The 19,300-nt window shown below is 43.3% G+C and overlaps 1 protein-coding gene across 1 annotated transcript in view; it reads right to left on the bottom strand.

Moving 5' to 3' along the window:
- Positions 1–11,824: 11,824 nt before the first annotated feature.
- PAIP1 (poly(A) binding protein interacting protein 1) overlaps positions 11,825–19,300 on the bottom strand; it is a 44,158-nt gene continuing 36,682 nt past the window's right edge. Inside the window, exons 9-11 of the mRNA XM_066602745.1 lie at positions 17,909–17,963; positions 17,738–17,825; positions 11,825–15,215 (exon numbers count right to left, since the gene is read on the bottom strand). Coding sequence (XP_066458842.1) covers positions 15,119–15,215; positions 17,738–17,825; positions 17,909–17,963 — 240 coding nt within the window. The 3' untranslated portion in view covers positions 11,825–15,118. The remainder of the gene's footprint in view (positions 15,216–17,737; positions 17,826–17,908; positions 17,964–19,300) is intronic.

The raw sequence follows: 19,300 nt of genomic DNA, 5'->3' as shown, positions 1-19,300 counted from the left end.
TCTATTACCGCTGGGGTATATTTACACGTGGCGAAAATGCTGCAGAATGTACTCAGCGGAAATTTCCGTGGCAAATTCTGCAGCATTTCCGCATCCAAAAAGCAGTCAAAATCTGCACCCTGTCTATTTTGAAGCGGCCCTGTCCTTTTTTATAACGATGGAGGTAAATTCATACATCGTGATAAGCCCCGCCACCTGACATGTTGGCACTTTGTGATAAATAAGTGGGTTGGGCACTTGGTCTCTAAAAGGGTCGCCATCACTGTCCTATGGCTTTTTTACACGGGCCGATAATCTCCTGATTCCCATTTGCCTGACGGAATGAGCTGGTGACATCATCACCAGCTTGTTCTCAACGAGAATCTTGCAGTCCTTGGCACTTACTGTTCAGTATTTCACATTCCTACATGAAGCACTGAATGATGAGTGTTTAAACAGTACGATAAATCCCCAAGCTGGCGCTGATTTTTATGCCGAAACTGAACGAGCGAGAACCTCACGATTCGCGCTCTTCGTTCAGTCGTTTCCCCGTAATTCAATAGCATTTTGAACGATATAATCGTTCTGTCTAAATGGGGCATTATAAAGCCATACTGATAAGAGCATGAAAAAATGTCAAAGATCGCAGTGCTAACGACCAATGTTGCAATACAGAGTTTTCTAATTTAAAAAAGATAGGAAATCCAAGAAAATTATAGAACAATTTTAAAAATATCCCAGCAAAAACAGAATATGCAGCAGCACCCCTCAAAAGCCCGTAGTCCGGGGTGGGAGAGACAAAAAGGAGCAACAATAATGTCGTGCACGCTGGGTCTGAACCCAGACTTTCCAATGGGCCCAATGGATATCAAATATGCAAACAAGAGAGGGGCCAGCAGCACGTACAAAAGGTGCTTGATGTAAGGAGGAGATCCACCGCGTAGTAGAGAGGTAGAAAATAGCGTACCTTTATTAGATATCCCAGATAAAACACGGACAGCAACGTTTCGGCTATAAGTTAGCCTTTGTCAAGCTCATTAGTGTAACATACAGACACCATATTTAAATACACCAACACCAATCAAAGAAAGCATGTAAAACCACACCTACAAAATACTTGCCTCTGGTTGGAGCGTGAAAATGTCCATCACGGGGTGCCACCCCGGGTCATCAGCATCACCTGTGTCTCCTGCAAAGAGCCTAGCAGCCAATGGCGCCATCACTGAAATATCATCACATGGAGACCAGCGGCTCGCATACCGCGCCTGCACCTAGTCGCCATGGTTATGTATAAGCAGCTGAGGGATGAAGCATCATCAGTAGAGATGAGTGAGCGTACTCGGCCACGCCCCTTTTTCGCCAGAGTACCGCGATTTTCGAGTACTTCCGTACTCGGGTGAAAAGATGTGGGGGGTTGCAGCGGGGAGTGGGGGGGGGAGAGCGAGAGAGAGAGGGCTCCCCACTGTTCCCCGCTGCTACCCCCCGCGCCGCCACGCCCCCCGGCGCCCCCCGAATCTTTTCACCCGAGTACTGAAGTACTCAAAAATCGCGGTGCTCGTTCAAGTAATTACTCGAAACGAGTACGTTCGCTCATCTCTAATCATCAGCAAAGACGCCCCAGACCTCTCCAACACGCCACAGAGGGGCGGGGCCGCCGTGTTTGTAGCCAATCAGCTGAGGAGTTAAACCTGGTCACAGGGGACGCCCTGGCGGGCTCCGACGCGTAATGACGGGGCTTGGCCTCGCGATACGGGCGCGTCCTATTTTAAAAATATATGAAATTAGTTGATAAAATCCATGTATACTTGATCAATTGAAAACTCTCAACTATTAAAATGCTCATATATATAGTTCAATAAGACAATACTACAAAAATAAAAACTATTGCGTTTATTTAGAAAAAAAATTCAAAATTTAGAGAAACTGAAAAAGTAGCATCTTTTTTAAATTTGTCATTTCCAGCATGTAATACAAATAGTTACACCACACTAAATAGTTAATAAATAACATTTACCGTATGCCCACATTATGTCAGCATCATTTTGTAACAAGGCTTATAAGTATAGCAGCAATTTTTCAAATTTGGAAGAACATTACCAAACTCAAGAAGTCCTGCAATGCCTTATCCTAGCGATCATAGGTGTGACCGTACAAGTTCCCTACAGGGACATGAAAAGTGTAAAAAAAAAAGATAAAAATAATGTTAAAAAAAGCCTTTTTTTGTGCGTTTTCCCATATTAGCATAATTTTTTAAATAATTAAAATCCCACACATTTGGTATCAACGTATCCATAACAATGCGTACGATAAATTGAACACGCTTTTTATCCTGCACGGCGAAAAGTGTTAAAAAAAATCAGCAAAAAACGGAGGCAAAATGCTTATTTTTTCCATTTTGCCTCCCCAAAAAACGCAATAAAAGTGATCCAAAAACCTGTATGTACCCCAAAATGTGGGGCTTGTGGGCCACTTGTCTGCTACACCCAAAGTGACTTTCTGGGGAGCGATTATTTTAAGGAATATTCTTGTGCAACAGCTGAGCGCGCCAAAGTGGGTGAGACCACAGGGGTTTGTAAGATGGTTGTCATTAAATTATGCACTGCCCCCTAATGATCTTAACAAATGTATTGAAACTGGTTGACTTTTCAGTTCTTCTTCTTCTCTCTTTCTGTTATTGACTATGGTGGTCTGTTAAATTTAATGACTTTCATATTAGTAGATTGACCTGATGTTCGCATAAAATGTGTCAATAGTGGTGGTTGTGAACTCCTAAATCTGCTTGGTTAGTGACTATTCACTGTCACAGAGTGTTACTTTGTATTTGGAGCAGATATCTAATATAAAAAAGCCTACAGGTTTCTCTGTTCGTTTCTCTCCCTCCCGCTCCCCCCCCTCCCCCTCTCCCTCCCCCTTCCTCTTTCGTTTTCTCTCTCGTTCGTTTTCCCTCTCTCTCTCTTTCGTTTTCTCTCTCCCTTTCGTTTTCCCTCTCCCTCTTTCCCTCTCTCCCTTTCCCTCTCTTTCCCTCTCCCTCCCTTTTTCATTTTCTCTCCCTCTCTTTCGTTTTCCTTCTCCCTCTCTTTCGTTTTCCTTCTCCCTCTCTTTTGTTTTCCCTCTCCCTCTCTTTTGTTTTCTCTCCCTCTCTTTCGTTTTCTCTCTGTCTCGGTACCTCTGTCTCTTTGTCTGTCTCTTTCGTTCTCTTTCTGTCTGTTTTTCTCTCTATCGGTCTCTGTCTGTCTATTGCTTTCTCTGGGTCTCTCTATCGCTCTCTCTCTCTGTCACTCTTGTTCTGTTTGTCTAGCGCTCTATCGCTCTTTCTCTGTCTCTCTATTGCTCTTTCTGTTTCTCTATCACTTTCGATTTGTTTCTCTATCGCTTTTTTTTGTCTCTCTATTGCTCTTTTTCTGTGTCTCTCTATCACCCTCTCTGTCTCACTATCTGTCTCTCTCTATCACGCTCTCTTTCTCTATTGCTCTTGGTTGGGCAGTGTATGGTGCAGCTTAGCAGTCTATGCTGTGTTGCTTAGCAATGCTTCACTCATTCCAGTGCATGCCTGAAGCACAGCAGCGCCGCCCATAGACTTAACAATGTAACTTTCCACGCACCTGACAGCTCCCTGAATGTAGTAATCTCACGTTTGATGATTTTACGGGAGCGGTGAGCATGTGTGTCACCTAATGACACCAACATCATACACCAAAGTTAAAGAAAAGGGGTCAAAGTGTGGTGCAAGAAGAAGCATGTAGGCTTATTTATATTATTCATTATATATACAAAATCTTTATCTAAATTAATTGAATAATTAGTGTGTATGCAGCTGAATCTTCTGATTGTTTTGTTCTATACTTTGCTAATTAACGTGGCTCCCTTCTTACACTGCTAATTGATTTCCTGTCTGCATCTGCTAGTTCTTTATGAAGTAACCGTAATTGATTGTTTTTAATTAATTTATATACAAGTAGTTTCATGTTTGTTTATTCCATGTACCGCTAATTGATGTTTCCACATACAGTGATTCATATATTGTCCATTGCTGCTATGCTTGGATATCTTCACTAATTTACAAGCTGGTTAATTATTATTTTATTTTCCACTTTTTGTTTCAAAAAGGTTTTTATTAAGATCGCAAAATATGCTAATATTGATAATATGCTGTTTATGCATCCGATCCCCACGCAGGGGGCAATAACAGTCAAAACAAATGTTAGAACAGTCGCATCTATGCTAGCAATCCTAATAATTTTCTTCCAATTTTATTGTAACCTATTTTCCACTTTTATAAAAGTCTTTTTACTCAGTATTATCGCATCACAGAAGGGGAAACAAAAAATTTAAACCAATCACAGAAAATGGCCGTTACTTACTGACTGAGCAGTGCATATAGATGCATCCTCCTCTCACCATGCAGGTAGCTGACTACCAAATGGAGGAGCCAATAACACCTGTGAGGGCACCGATAAAACACCCACTCACACTGCCTCCTGATAATGAGGGGGGTGGATGCTTGGTGTACACTCCCACACATAGTGGATACAGGGTGCCAGACCATTCTGATATATGTGGTTCACCATGCAGACCAGCAACCTATTAATGACGCCATGATAATTCGGCGGGTTGCCCTGCATATCCATCAGTGAACCACATTGGTACTGCCACCGTATCCACTATGTGTGGGAGTATATGCCAAGCATCCACCCCCCTCATTATCAGGAGGCAGTGTGAGTGGTTGTCTTATCGGTGTTCTGCACAGGTGTTATTGGCTCCTCCATTTGGTAGTCAGCTACCTGCATGGTGAGAGGAGGATGCATCTATATGCACTGCTCATTCAGTAACTAACGGCCATTTTCTGTACTCAGTATTATCCATCCCTCTCATCGGAGATTTACCCGCACTAGGGAGCCTGTTAAGATTACAGCAGCCATCAATGCTACCAGCAAAGCAACAGATGCAATTAGATGATGAGAAACCATTTGACACCATGCATGGCCGTTTCTTTGGGCTACACTAGAGCATAGACGGTTCGGTCCCAGTTTGTAAGTTTTGTCCAGACAGTTAATGGCCATAAAACTTCCTACCTCTCGCTGCCTTTTCTGTTTCACTTAGTTGCATCCTCTTTTATAGCACTTACATTACAGGAGGGCGTGGATACTGGGCAGGCAGGTGTTTCTCTGGCAGCCTTTTTGGATGATGATATTTTGATCATTGAAGATCCCAAATTGATTGTCCTCACCTACCATAATGCAATTCATAGGATAGTTGACTGGTTAAGATATAGATCAAACTGGACAAAACAGGGACTTTAATATTGAAGGGTCCAACAAAGCCCAGAGGAGCCTCTTCCTTTCCATTTAAGTGATGTTCTACCTCCATCAGGTACCTGGAGGTCCAAATAACAAAAGTCCCAACTGCTTAATACAAGGCAAACATCCTGCCCTATATCTCAGCGTTAGAGGTCACACTGGAAAAGTCAAGTCATCTGCTGCTTTCATATGTAAGCAGGGCTCATAAATTGAAGATGGTGGAGATTCCTGGTCTCATATTTTATACTTGCTCCCAATATAGTGAATATCAAACCAAAAGAGGAAAAATGGATCAACTTTTTATATCCATCATTTGGGAGGAAAGGGAGACTCCTTAGAATACCATTTTATGTTCTGAGGCAAAGAAAATCAAATGTTTCTAATATTCATTTATATAATGTAGCAGCGTAGAGGAGGATAGGTGTTAATTGGCTACATAAGACCTCACTATTTCTGATAACATCCAAGATCAAGACTTACTCCATCGAATATCCTTACCAAACTTCTTGCATCTCCCATTTAATGAAATAAAACCCCTTATTGATAACCACCTGGAAGGCATGGCGAGAAATGGAGCAGTTACAACACTTAAACCCCAGTTATTCTTTACATCTAGCATTGCTGTAAAACTCAGACTTCCAGAAGGGAGTTCCTCTTTACTCCGCCTGATGTTTAATGAATGTTGAATAATGTTTTTATGCTTTACCAGCCACTGTTCCCTGGTCTGCCTAATGGACTCAGGGAACCCACGGTTTAATGGCTGTTAAAGCATAAAAACATACTTACCTTTTCTCCTGTTGTTGTTGACATCGGGGGGGGGGGGGGGGGGGGGGTCATCTCCCGGCAGGCGCTGTTCTTCTGCTTCTTCCTCTACAAGCCGCGCCGCTCCGGGATCGCGCGCATGCGCAGTGGAGGTGTGCCCTCTGACAGGAGTCAGGACGGGCCGCGTCTCCACTGCGCACGCGCAGAATCTCGGAGTTCAGCCAGGACGGACGGGCCGCCCACAGCAAGCACTACTTGTGACGTGCTTGCTGTGAGCGGCCCGTCCGTTCACCTCGGAAGTGGCTGACGGACGGAGCAGAGCAGGAAGCGGTCATTTTGACCGCTCCTGCTCTGCTCCTACAAGCCACAGAAGATGATGCCGGCTGGAAGGGACATGCCTGGCGATCGGTCCTGGCCAGGCAAGGTGAGTACAATTTTTTTTTTTGTGTCAGAACCCCTTTAAGTCTGACCATTGTCTGTGTGTATAGCATCCCTCACTCTCCACCTTACCATACCCTGCACATCTCCAGCTCCTTTACCTTCTGTATTACCCCATTACTTGTAGTATGTAAGCTTGTTGGAGCAGGACCCTCACCCCTACTGTTTCTATCAATCAATTACTACATGTAACAGTGGTTTTTGTATCTTTGTCTTTTGTTTCTGCCCCATAGTGGCCTAAACAGTAATAGTATCCCACCTTTTTGTGCCCCCTGTAGGCCCCACACAGTAGTGCTGCTTGTACTGCACCATTGCCACACCCTCTTCCCGCAGAGTAATAGTGTCTCCCATGCTCAGTATTATAGTCTCCTTTATGCCACCAATCACTATTTATGATCTTTAGGGTGCGTTCACACGAGCGCATAAACGGCGCGTTTTTGCGCCCAATCGTATAAACGTGACCATCTGAGGCAATGGTTTCGAATGTATTCATTCGCACAGGCGATTTTACGGCGCGTAAAAACGGCAACCGGAAAAAAAACAGAACATACGCGACCGAAATACGCGCCAACGCATATTCGATGGCTGAAAAGATAGTTTGCAAAGTAGGAACAAACGATAATACACTTTCTAGCTCTGGTCATGATCGCCGAAAAACGTTCTTTCCGGCGATTATACGCTGCGCACGTGCGAACGTAAATACGCCTACGCTCGTGTGAATGCACCCTTATGCCGTAAAATAAAATCCAGGAGTATGCTCACCTCCTTCACTTCCCCTTCCTTGTTAATTCAGAGGGAGAGAGAGATCTCCCCTCCGTTCCTCCATGCTCGCATCCGAATCTTTGCTCCCGAGCGGGCAGGTACTCACTAAGGGCAATGCTCAATCAAGCAATTGCCCTTCGCAAGTATGCTTGCTCATCTATAGGTCCTACGTAAAAACGCCCGGCGCTATATTGGCTCACCTGGGAGTTTTTACGTCTCAGAAATACGCCCATGTGACATGATGCATTGGAATCCAATACTTCAGATCACAGCGCATATTGGTCGGCCGTGAAAACAGCTGGCTGATATGCACTTGTGGGAAAGAAGCTTTTTGACCAAAGGTTTCTGCCAGAAAAAGTATATATATATGTTGCTATAGTTTTTTCCCCGTATACTGCAGGTAGGTGTACAGCCTGCCATTTGATTCGGAAGTTTCCAATGCCCGCTAAAATGAACTCTGTATGCTCTATTTTCATGCGTTCAGCACCTGTTGCAAGGATGGGGTGCGTTAAAAGCGCTGTCAACTGTGATTGAAACCGCTGTTCTAAAACAAATTTTTACGATCATGAACGTGCGATTTACCCGCCGATGTGAGGCGATTTTCAGCAAAACCACCTCGCATCTATGAAATTCTGATCCTTTCACTTGCGATAGAGGATATTAGTGGGAAACAACACATAAGCACTCGCATGCACATTGCACGGCATGCAAGAGCCATGCGATGTACTGAAGGTCACAGTGAAAGCAATGAGCAGTGACAGGTCATGCTATGATTTTTCATCACTTGTCTATATGGCTCTATTCAAAAGAATGGGGTTCATAGTCGCAAGATTTGTGCGTCTCAAAACGCACAAATCTCGCACAGAGGTTCTCGGCCGAGTGAAACTGGCCTTATACTAATAAATCATTAAAGGGGTTGTCTGAATTGTTTTCCTTAGAGGCTGGCCCAGCCCTAAAATAATTGTGCGCTATATTCACCTGTTCTGTGTTCAAATGATCAGCTGCAGCAGTCACAAGCCTAGATGTAAATGTCATTACCTGGGAGTATGGAGGCCAGAAAGGACTGCAGCAGTGGAGAGATGGAATAGGTGAGAATACTCCAGTCATTACTGTACAGTTGTGCCAGCCTGTAGGAAAAAAAAAAATACAACCGAATGCCTTTAAAGGGGTTCTCCCTCAGGGAAATACTATTGTTGACCTATCCTTGACCAGCTGGGTCTGCCGTTCAGGATCCGGGTTAATCAAGAGCTCGCTGTTAGCACCACAATACAAAGGGTTAATGAGTGGAAGCTGCTGCTGTGCCTGTGTAGTGGCTGGCGCTGGTAATTGCAGGTGCAGCTCCCACTGATTTTGATGAGAACTGTGCTTGAAATTACAAACACCAGCCACAACACAGAGCTCGGAGCAGCAGCTTCCGCTCTGCACCCATGTGTTGCGGAACTGACGGTGGGCACCCAATCAGTTGGAGTCCGAAGCGGCAGACTCAAACGATCAACTATTGATGAACTATCCTCAATCACTAGTATTTCCCTGGAAAACTCCTTTAAGTTATTCTCCAGTGGAAGGGTCACATTGGATAAAATGTCAGAGACTAAATATTTAGAAATGGTAGGTTGTGGTAGTAATCATGACATATCACTGCTGGACCACTAAGTCAGGGACAGCCTGCCCTATGCTTAGTGCAGGGCTTGAGGGGTCGGTGCATGACTTCGGTATGTTCCCTGAACCCATGTCATACGGCCTTGCAGATTACTGCACACTGTCTTATTACTGAGTGGAATATACTGTAAAAGCTCTTTGACTTAAGATTGGCTGCACGTAACCTGTATGTTATCTGCTGTTTGAAGCTTTCTATATTAGTAAAAAAAATATATATATAAATCAACTGGGGGGGGGGGGGCAGGGTTGGACCCGATGACCCTTCCAACTCTACCAATCTAGGATTCGACCATCGCTGCTAAAGGACACCCCTTTAGAAATATAAACCTTTATTCAGATACATTAAGACCATTATTAACCTTAATATACACACAAAATAACAAAATATACACGTGCGCTGTCTGAGGGTGAAGGGTTATACAGCGGGTATTACTGTGGTACTCACGGTTTGCTGACTTAGACTGATGATGTTGGTACTACACACAATTTTCCAGCGACAGCCGGCCTATAATGAAGGCAATGTTCTGCTAGCATTCTGACCATCTAACAGAACCTACGATTACCCTGCCTTCTCCTTGGAGGCTAACCCTGCAGTAACTCTACAAAACCCTAAAGACCAACATTATCCACATCCCAATGCAATTCTCCCATATGGGTAACTGATGGGGTCATCTGGGGATATTCATAATCAGAAAGGACATGGAGAGCAGGAATATCCACTATCCCCCACATGATGTGATCACCACGATGATGGATGCTAACCGGTCAACTAATAGAAAGCCAGGAAAGTTATTCGGTGGAATTAGGAATACATGTAACGCCATCAGCTACTGCGAATACACAAAATACTCAGGGCAAACCAACGTGGAGGTCCCTTTGCATGTTGCCCACTGGCCGACTTATGTATACACTGGCGGAATTCTTCAAAAGCATCCATAGGGTTTTCTTTTATTCTTAGCGCATATAGTTAAATATTTCCTGGTAAACATTCCAATTAAGTTAGTTGTACAGGGTTGGCCATAGAAATTAGCCCGTCACCATAGACTTATTAAAGCGAAAACAAAATCTTTGCTGTCTATAGCAACCAATCACAGCGCAGCTTTTAATTTCCCCCAGCAGGATACAAAATGAAAGTTGCGCTGTGATTGGTTGCTGTGGGCAAAAAAAAAGACAGATTTTCCTTTAGACAGCTTTTATAGAGTGTGGAGCTAGTGTACTTTTCTGTGGCCCACCCTATAGATGCTATGGTGACGATGAGCGAGTGTGAGGCATAGCGTGTAGTTACATAATGTATACATACGATGGCAGAGTTCTGATAACTGCACCACATCAGACGGTTATAAGTTAGGTGTGTGTGTATTAGATCAGCACAAACTTTTTGACCTATTTAAATGGGTGGACATTCATAGGGGACATTTAACTCAGGCTGAAATTGGCCAAACATTTCTAAGATGGTTCATTTTCGATTATTGCCCTTGTAAACATGGAAGTAATCAACGGGCAAACACACACACTCATTTCTAGGCTGCTCACCTTTAATGCCAGCCAAAAAAAAAAGTCGGCAGCACATCTCCCCATGTAAACAGGATGTGCTGCCGACAACATGCTAACTGTACAGGGGTCCGATCGCTCGTATTAATGATTTGTCCCCGCACATAACCTTGTTATATCATTGATTGGTGCTCATTCAGGCAGAATGGATCCTTGGGTAAGTACATTTTTATTTTCCAAGAGTGGCTTCACATACGAAGATTTTCAGCATTTTTTTTTTAAGCCAAAGCCAGAAGTGGATTTGTCAAGAGAACTATAAAAAGGTTAGACTTGGGGTACATTCATATGTTGAGAGCCGCACAAAACGCGCGTGAATATGAATTCCATTGTTTTGAATGGACTTATTCACATGACTGATTTTTTTTCCATCACAGCGATGCAGTGAGGTTAAAAATGGCAGCATGTTCTATCTTTTGGTGTCCCTCGGGACGCCTCGCCCATTGTTTTCAATGGGACCTTTAAAGACATCACATGGCACTTGCATGCCGTGCGTTGTGCATGCGAGTGTAATGTGAGGTTTCCCATGGAAATCAATGGGAAATACTTGTGATCCTCTGATGCACGTGAAACACTACGCCTGAGGATCGCAGTTTCAGAGAAGTGATGTCGAGGCATGTAAAACTCACGTTGGAAAGCGCAGATGCCCGTGTGAATCCAGCCTTATACTTCTGCATCCTGCAAGATCCACTTTTTGCTTTAAAAAAATGCATTACTGCCCCCCCCCCCTAAAATTAATGCTTTGTGTGAAACACTGAACAAGGTGCTCTGCTTACAGTGACTCTCTGGCTTCAGGACAACATTCTGTCCTACTGCTGCAATGACATTGTAAGCTGAGAATATTGCATCCGGAGGGTGACTACCCACTAGCGTTTTTTTCACTGCGAAATTCGCAGCGGTTTTTTTTCCTGCAGGGGGTCTATGGGACTTGTAATGTTAAAATCGCGATCGCGCAAAATTTTAGCTTTACAGGTCCCATAGACCCTTAGACCCCTGCAGAAAAAAAACAAACAAAAAACGCTGCGAATTTCGCAGTAAAAAAAAACGCTAGTGGGTAGTCACCCTGAGGCAGCACTTATTTCCATACATCTATAACAGGGTTTCCCAACTCCAGTCCTCAGGGCCCCCCACAGGTCATGTTTTCAGGATCTCCTATAGTAAGAACCCCTGTGGCAATGTCTGAGGCACCGACAATAATTACATCACCTGTGCAACACTGAGGAAATCCTGAAAACATGACCTGTTGGCGGTCCCTGAGGACTGGGGTTGGGGAACACTGCTCTATAACCTTCCCCAATGGTGTGTTATGAGGTTTTTCTCTAGTACAGTCTGCTGTCTTGAAGGAAATATTCATTACTCCAACTACACTCCAGGCAAGATCATGTAAAATCTTTTATTTACTATATTTATACAAGGTAGAACCCGGAAAAAAGATAAATAAGACACAACAATGAATGTACAAAACAAGTTAAGTGCTTCTACAGAATCCAGGCCAGCACATGGACCAGAGCACTAAGTATACCGGGGTAGACAGTCTCTGCCTATAAGGTTCATGGTGCGAGATGTGAAAGAAAAAAATAAACATTTAGCTGTCAAATTCCAAGTCTGCAAAAGTTCAGTAATAATATCTGGAAGGAGAACAAGTCCTGGGAGACGGCCCCCAACACCAGTCTGGAGACTTGTACATCTGCTTCTTGGTACAGACCTTCTGTGATGAATACATAACAATCAGTTTAGCCCGTTCCTAAATGTACTGTAGTAGTCAAAACTTTTTGGACACATTCATATTCAAGTGACGGACATGACAAAGCATCTGTGATGTTGGCACCACTTTAATACATATAGTTATATCTCTGTAGAGTCTTCTTTTCCTTACACCTGGGACAGCGCCACTCCTGTCCGGTATTGTAGCACAGCCTCCTTCACTTGAAAAAACATCTACGGTGCAGTACCAGACATGGTCAAGAGTGGCGCTGTTTCTTGAAAAGGTCATCTAACCTTTTTAAGGCATTGCCTAAATGGCAACTTCAATACTTTTACAGTCTCCAACTACCTAGCTGCATCATTAGCACACTGTGTGAGACTCCACTAGTGCATGTCTATGGACTGTATACAACTGCACTGAGATATACGGCTACAGCCATCACTGAGGTGTCTCATGACAGATGGAGGGTTTTTTTTTTAGCCTTCCTGAAAACAACTGTAGGAGGTAAAAATGAAAACGTCTGTAGGTGTGTATGTAAAGGACGGAGAGATCCATAAAAGGCAGATTCTTTAGTAACTGGGAGTTTTTGTAAATTAAGGTCATCGTTTGTATAATGAAAAGTCACAGAATTTTCTATTTCTCTGCTTGATGCATCGTTTTCAAGATCTCTGCTTGCAGTCATTGGATAGGAACCTTCACTGTTTAATTAAGGGGATTAAAGACCTGTTGTGGTCATGCGATGGGCAGATAGATGTACAGCTCATTACAAGGCACTGATCACTGTACGACTGCTCACACATTCAGCTCCGCACCTTGTAGGCATCTCATTCATGGAAATGAGAATCTGCAGAGTAGTTTATACTTATTTCCCCCCACAGCCACAAAAGAAATGGACGTAATTTCTTGACTAAGACTATGTCTGTGGATTTTCCACATGCAGATTTCCCACATCGCATGGAGGTGGCTCTGCAGCGGCATCCAGTTCAGATATTTCCGATGTGGGTTTTAAAATTGTGGACCTACCCTAACAAGCTGTTCTACTGTGTGTCCATCATACAGAATTGTTTCCAGTGTAACTGAATGATAGCAAGCAGCGTTCTTGAAAACTGGAAATATTCAAGTTACATAGTTTTCCATCATGCAATGAACTATCTTTATTTTCTGAAACCCTAATACCACTTTTTCACCAAGGCCAACGACAGACAAGCCAATTCTCTCCGCATGTGTGTGCCCCAGCCTGACTGCAGGCCTCCTGACCCAAACTGAGCATAATAGGAACCCAGGATTCTCAGAGATCAGGTCAGGATACACATGAGCAAGCAGGCATGTCCGTTCATAGCAAACACACAGCCGGAATACGCTCGTCTGTCACTGGCCTAATACATAGAATAGATTGGCCATAGCATGATCTGAACATATGTTCATATTATGAGGTCATCACGCAGTCTGCAGCAGTCATGTCACTACTACATAATGAAGTGGTTCAAGGTTGGCTATCTTGAAGAACCATCTCCTTGTCTGTATATAGAGATTCAGGGTCATTCTGGATACCTTGCTTCAGTCATTTAAAGGGGTGGCCCGGTCACCAGACAACAGTCCCTCTATAGCGCCCACTGTGCTAAAAGAACAAAAGGAGCAAGTACTTACCCATCCTCTGCAGCGCTGGTGTTTGCCGTGGCAGATGTAGTCACTGGAAGTCACCTGACCTCTGTAGCCAATCACAGGCTGCAGCGTCACCGTTCTGAACCCCCATCATCATGGCAGCTCGGATGCAAGCACTGATGCCAGGAGAATGGGAGGGGACATCAACAGGCACAACAAACACCAGAACCACAGCGGGGCTGCAGCACTAGATTGCGGTAGCAGAAGACGAGCAAGTTCCACTCCTTTTGTTACTTTGGCACAGTCGGCGCTATAGAAGGCATGCTGTCCGGTAACCAAACTACCCCTTTAAAAGGTCCTATCCTGCAAAGTGGTGCCCATCTCTAGGCTATCCAGAGACCCAACAGATCCTGGGAGAAAAAGGCTACATTGCTAGTATGGCCATTTGCTGCATTGAAAAAGTAAGAACATGACCCTAAATAAATCTGAAAACCCTATAAGAATGGTGGAAAGGTATGGATTGGTAAAATTAGACACACTAGTGCCCATATTCCTAAATAAGTATTCCCATTGTCTGCACTTTGGTACTGCAGCAATCAGAGGCTACATTGAACTGCATGTGCATTTTGCCTGCCTGGAATTGTATTTTGCTATAGCAGTGCGGCTCTATAGGACATGTGAAAACATTATTTAGATGACATTTCCCTTCACTTGGTCTCCCAATACATTCGCATCTCCTTCTATCATCTCATGGCAATATGTTCATGGTGCACAAGTGGATGAAGATCCTGAACATACAGAGTAATTATGGTAAAATAAATTGCTTTTTATTTGTAAAGTTTCTATGTCAAGTACAGAAAAACAGCTGAAAACCTTCTGGAAATAAATTAATTCCGGTTGAGTTGGGGGTTCGTTGAGGAATACTGGGATTTCTTTTTTTAATAGGCTCTAACCCACAAAAAGCCATGCATATTACCTGGCCACAAACTACCAAATCCTTCAGGTTACATAAACGCAATTGTAGAATGGGTCGATCAAGTTAGGAAAGGTGTTCTCACCACAAATGTGCCAGTGGATTTAATGGTTTTTTTCTCTTTTTCTTAATGCAGCCAAAAAGAAAAAAGAAACACGCTGTTCTTTTAACTAAACAGAAATGAAAACAAGAATATTTACACAAATGTCGATATAACTTACAGGGTTATCAGCGTACACTTTTTGGCATTCACTTAAACAAAAGAGTTTGCATAAATTTCTAGGTCTCAGATAATCTTGAACGTAACAAGTTTGGTGCAAGAATGATACGTCTGCCCCGTGTGCTAAACAGCGTACTGAACTTGCCGTAGGGGGGATTACTATGTCCATGTTTTCACTGCTTTCTCTTGTGTTCTGACTCCAAGCAGAACTTTTCATAAGCTTCCTGCATCTCAGGGTCCATTTCATCATCACCTAAATCATCGAGGAACCTAAAAAAACGGAAAGAAAACAAGATTTGTAGTCATAAAACAAAGTGTTACTGTGAACTGTGCTGCCATCTACTGGACAAACACTTCTGCGCAGACAATTGATATGGTGACCATTCAGTGTATATGGACCACTATATTAGAGACCCCTATCTACTATCACATTGTATCACCTACTTGTCCTTCAGCCTTCAGAACTGCAGCAATTCATTGTGTTGTCCATTTCCAGTTATTAGAGGATGTGCCAATAAACCATTGCCCGCAGCATTACTCCACTTCCACCAACCTGAACAGTTGACACCTGACAGGAAGGGTTCATCGATTCATGCTGCTTGTGCTAAATTCCGATTTTCTCATCAGCACGGTGCAACATAAATCTGGATTCATCTGACCAGGAAATATTTTTCCACTGCTCAGTGATCCAAGGTTTGCTCACTTTTATCCACTGGAGTCTTGCCTTTCTGTCCCTTAGGCCTCATGTTCACGGGCGTTTTTTCAAGGCGTATTACGTGTGCGTTGCACGGCCGCAGGATACGCAGTAAACAGTCAATGAATTTTTTGTTGATCCACAGACATGCGTGTATTGACACTGCGTGTTGATGCGCTCAAGGAGAATGAAATTATATAACTACTCGCAGCATGCTCTATTTTACCACGTATTACGTGCGTACAGCCCCCTTGATCTCTTTAGGTGTGCGTGAATACAAAATGCAAATGGAGTGCTTACACACAACCGACTGTGTAAGCACTGCATGCAATGAAGTGAAAACAAACAGGAAGCAGTTGTTGCGTTTTTCTTTTGAACGCGTACTGAAACGCGGTGCATACGCAGTCATATACACGCAAAAAAAAAAGCCTAAACACATACGTGATCATACGGAGAGAGAGATGCGATATGCAGGGATTGCCGAGTTAATTACATGCAGCATTCTACGCATACGACCATAGACACGAGGCCTTATACACAATGGAACTGGTCATCTGCTGTTAAACCCCATCTGTACTAAGGAACGGCGAGTTGTGCATTCGGACACGTTAGTTGGAGCACCAGCATTTTATTCGGCTGCAATTATATTGCCTTTGCGCTGCCTGATCGTCAGAATGATTCTTAACATCCTCCTCTGACCCCTTTGTCTGACGAGTTATTTCCAGTGACAGAATCTCCTTTTGCTGGATGTTTTCCCTTGATCGCACAATTCTCTATAGATTCTCCACATGGCTGCATGACAAAACCCCATAACGTTGGCAGTGAAATCCAGTCCCCAGCTTGTTGCTCAGATCCCTGGATTTTCCCAATTTTAATGTGGATTCACACTGAAACTGATCCATGAAAAGTTTGCCATGTGACTTTATGCTGCACTCCGGGATCACAGGTCTAATCTCCATACAGGGAAGCTCCCATTGTGAAAAGATCGGCATCTCTAATAAAGTGGCATGTCTGAGATTACCAGCCCTTCTTTCTGCTTGGGGTTGCTATGTGCACACATTGTAGTAAGGAGACCCTCACAGGTTGGGATAATTGTTCTATAGTGGCAGATAGTGAAAGCCCAAGTAACTTTATACACCCTACTCATCAGCAACATGGAATGACAAATGTCAACTAGATCCAAGCCTTTGTCCATGTGTGTTGGGAAGGCTCTTGTCATATACAGCGTGCACATCCTCAGTGCTCTATGCCCCTGCCACATACACAAGGCGACTGGCTGGTATACATCGGCTAACCTTTTTTGTTTTACTGTGCAATCTGATGCCTTTCGTACACAAATAGACAAAGCACCACACTGTGTACTTTTTATTTCAATGGAAGTCGTTGGTTGAAGTATGCCATTGCATGCCTACACGACTGTATCTAGTGCATCCTTCAATATGAGGAGGTATACGTCAGGAAATACTCCTGACATAGACCAGTCTCCTATACAAAGTCAGTGGGACCCCTCCTGTCCATTGTGTGAATGACCCATGAGGCTGCTATAATGCTATAATGCATCTCTAAATGCAGTTAAATCTAGCTCATGGACAGATAGCGCCCGTATTTATGTACAGACAACAGAATAAAATTCTACAATAAGAAAATAAAACATTAGAAAAATGAAATATATTTCTCTATCGAGTCCTAATTAAGAGAAAAAATGTTGATGATATTCCTTGTAAGGCTGCCTGTCCACGGCCATGACGGATTATAGCTAGCAATATTCCGCCGTGGGGAGCGCTGAAAGGTCTCCGCGATGAGCCCATCTAATAGATCAGCTCACCGCAGATAATCGCAGCATGGCGTTTTTTCAATCCTGCAAGCGGAGAATTGCTATGATTCTCTGCTCGTGGACACCGGGCTACGCTTTCCATAGTTAACCTATGGAAAGCTTTTCATAGCGTGATCCGCAGGAGATTTATCGCAAGCGGATCGCCGCCCGTGGACAGGCAGCTTAACATGGTAGTCAAATAAAAGATGAATATCCACAAATCCTAAAACCTCATTACAAAACATAGTGAGGGAGGGAGGTCCAAAACAAGAAAACAAGACATACGCATCTCCAGAAGCCGACAAATCTGTCCCCGTTTCTTCACAGAAAAAGTCTTCTCTATCCAGCATCTCCTGGTACTTCTCTTGATACTCTGAAGATGACATTAAATGCCTCATGTAAGACTCAGTACTTATAGCAAAGAACAAAATATATCAAGGATGTCTTTTAAGATACCTGGGTCTGCAGCGGTGAAGGGGACGCCCTCAGACGTGTAAAAGGTGGGCTCATTCTGGAGAAAATAAAAATTAAAGTAAGAGAAAAGTTATGAAGTTCAGCGCTAATCCATATCTGCTGTAATTCTTACACTACAGATACATTTGTGGGCGACTCATAACTAATATCTGATTAACTCGCACTTTCACTCATCATTACAGAATAACTATGTTCAATGGTAAACCAGAGGTCCCCAACTTTTTGTACCTTGTGAGGCACTTTAAGCTCCAAGTGATAGTGGCCTTATGAAGTTCAAAAATAGATATGGGACATATTAAAGCGACCCTCCGGAAAACAATCTGTCCAGATACTCAGAGGTTGTTATACGATCTGCTGGTGGTCTTTTGGGCCATTGTTCCTCTGATTTGCTAATTATGGGTCTCATTTTTTGGTCGTCCAAGATAACCCCAAAATTAATCTGCCAACCTAATCTACACCGGCAGTGAACCAGATCATCGATGCACTGCACCCGCCCTCTGATTCACGTGAGCAGTGGTGGTCGATCAGAGAGTTGTGTGTCATATGCATTAGAAGGCCAGGCTAAATCTGCCATGGAATTATGACACCTTTTCGAGTGAAGAGGAGACATGTCACTATGACTGCGATTTAGGAGGAAACAGCAGAATTCTTCACATATATTTTACCGCCCATTGACAGGACTAAATCCATGTGTGGATCTGCGGCAAACATGCAGCAGAATAGCCGTGAACTTCTGCAACAATATTACAGGTGAATTTCATTGGGAAGATTTCTCCATGTGAACAGTCTCACCTTCTTCGAAACCCGGACAAATTTATGGCCCTGGACTGGGAAATCACTTTAAATATGGAGAAAGAAATCTGAATTCGAAAACACTTATTACTCAAAATGTGTTATTACCGGAAGCAGGCTTCCCTCACACACACTTTTTTGTTTGTGCTTTTTTTAAAATTTCTACCCAGAGAAAGGCGAGCTTTTTTGGGCTAATGCCCACGGACGGACGGATTTCTGCCGCGTTCCCTGCAGTGGAATAATGCAGCTATTAGGTTCTATTGAACCTAATAGCTTTTCTGCCTGTCAGTGCTCACATGTGGATTTCCACTGCAAAAAAAAATAAAAAAATAAAAATCGTGGCATGTTCTATTTCACTGCATTTTTATTGGTCAAAATTCGTTCAAACTGCTGAAAGTGAGCAATAATCATTATACGTAATTGTGGGCAGTCGTGCACTATTCCTTCACTTGTTTAGCGCTGGTTTTTAGCCAGCATAAAAACCAATGCTTGATTGCTCAAAATTCGTTCCATTTAAAATGTAATTCATCCAGTCTTTTGAGTGATCAAAGGATCGTTTTGTTTGCCTTGCATACACAATGA

Source organism: Eleutherodactylus coqui, chromosome 5 (genome assembly GCF_035609145.1).
Source record: "Eleutherodactylus coqui strain aEleCoq1 chromosome 5, aEleCoq1.hap1, whole genome shotgun sequence".
Classification (NCBI taxonomy): domain Eukaryota; kingdom Metazoa; phylum Chordata; class Amphibia; order Anura; family Eleutherodactylidae; genus Eleutherodactylus; species Eleutherodactylus coqui.
Note: the sequence above shows the minus strand (reverse complement) of the source record. Positions and strands in the feature narration are given on the sequence as shown.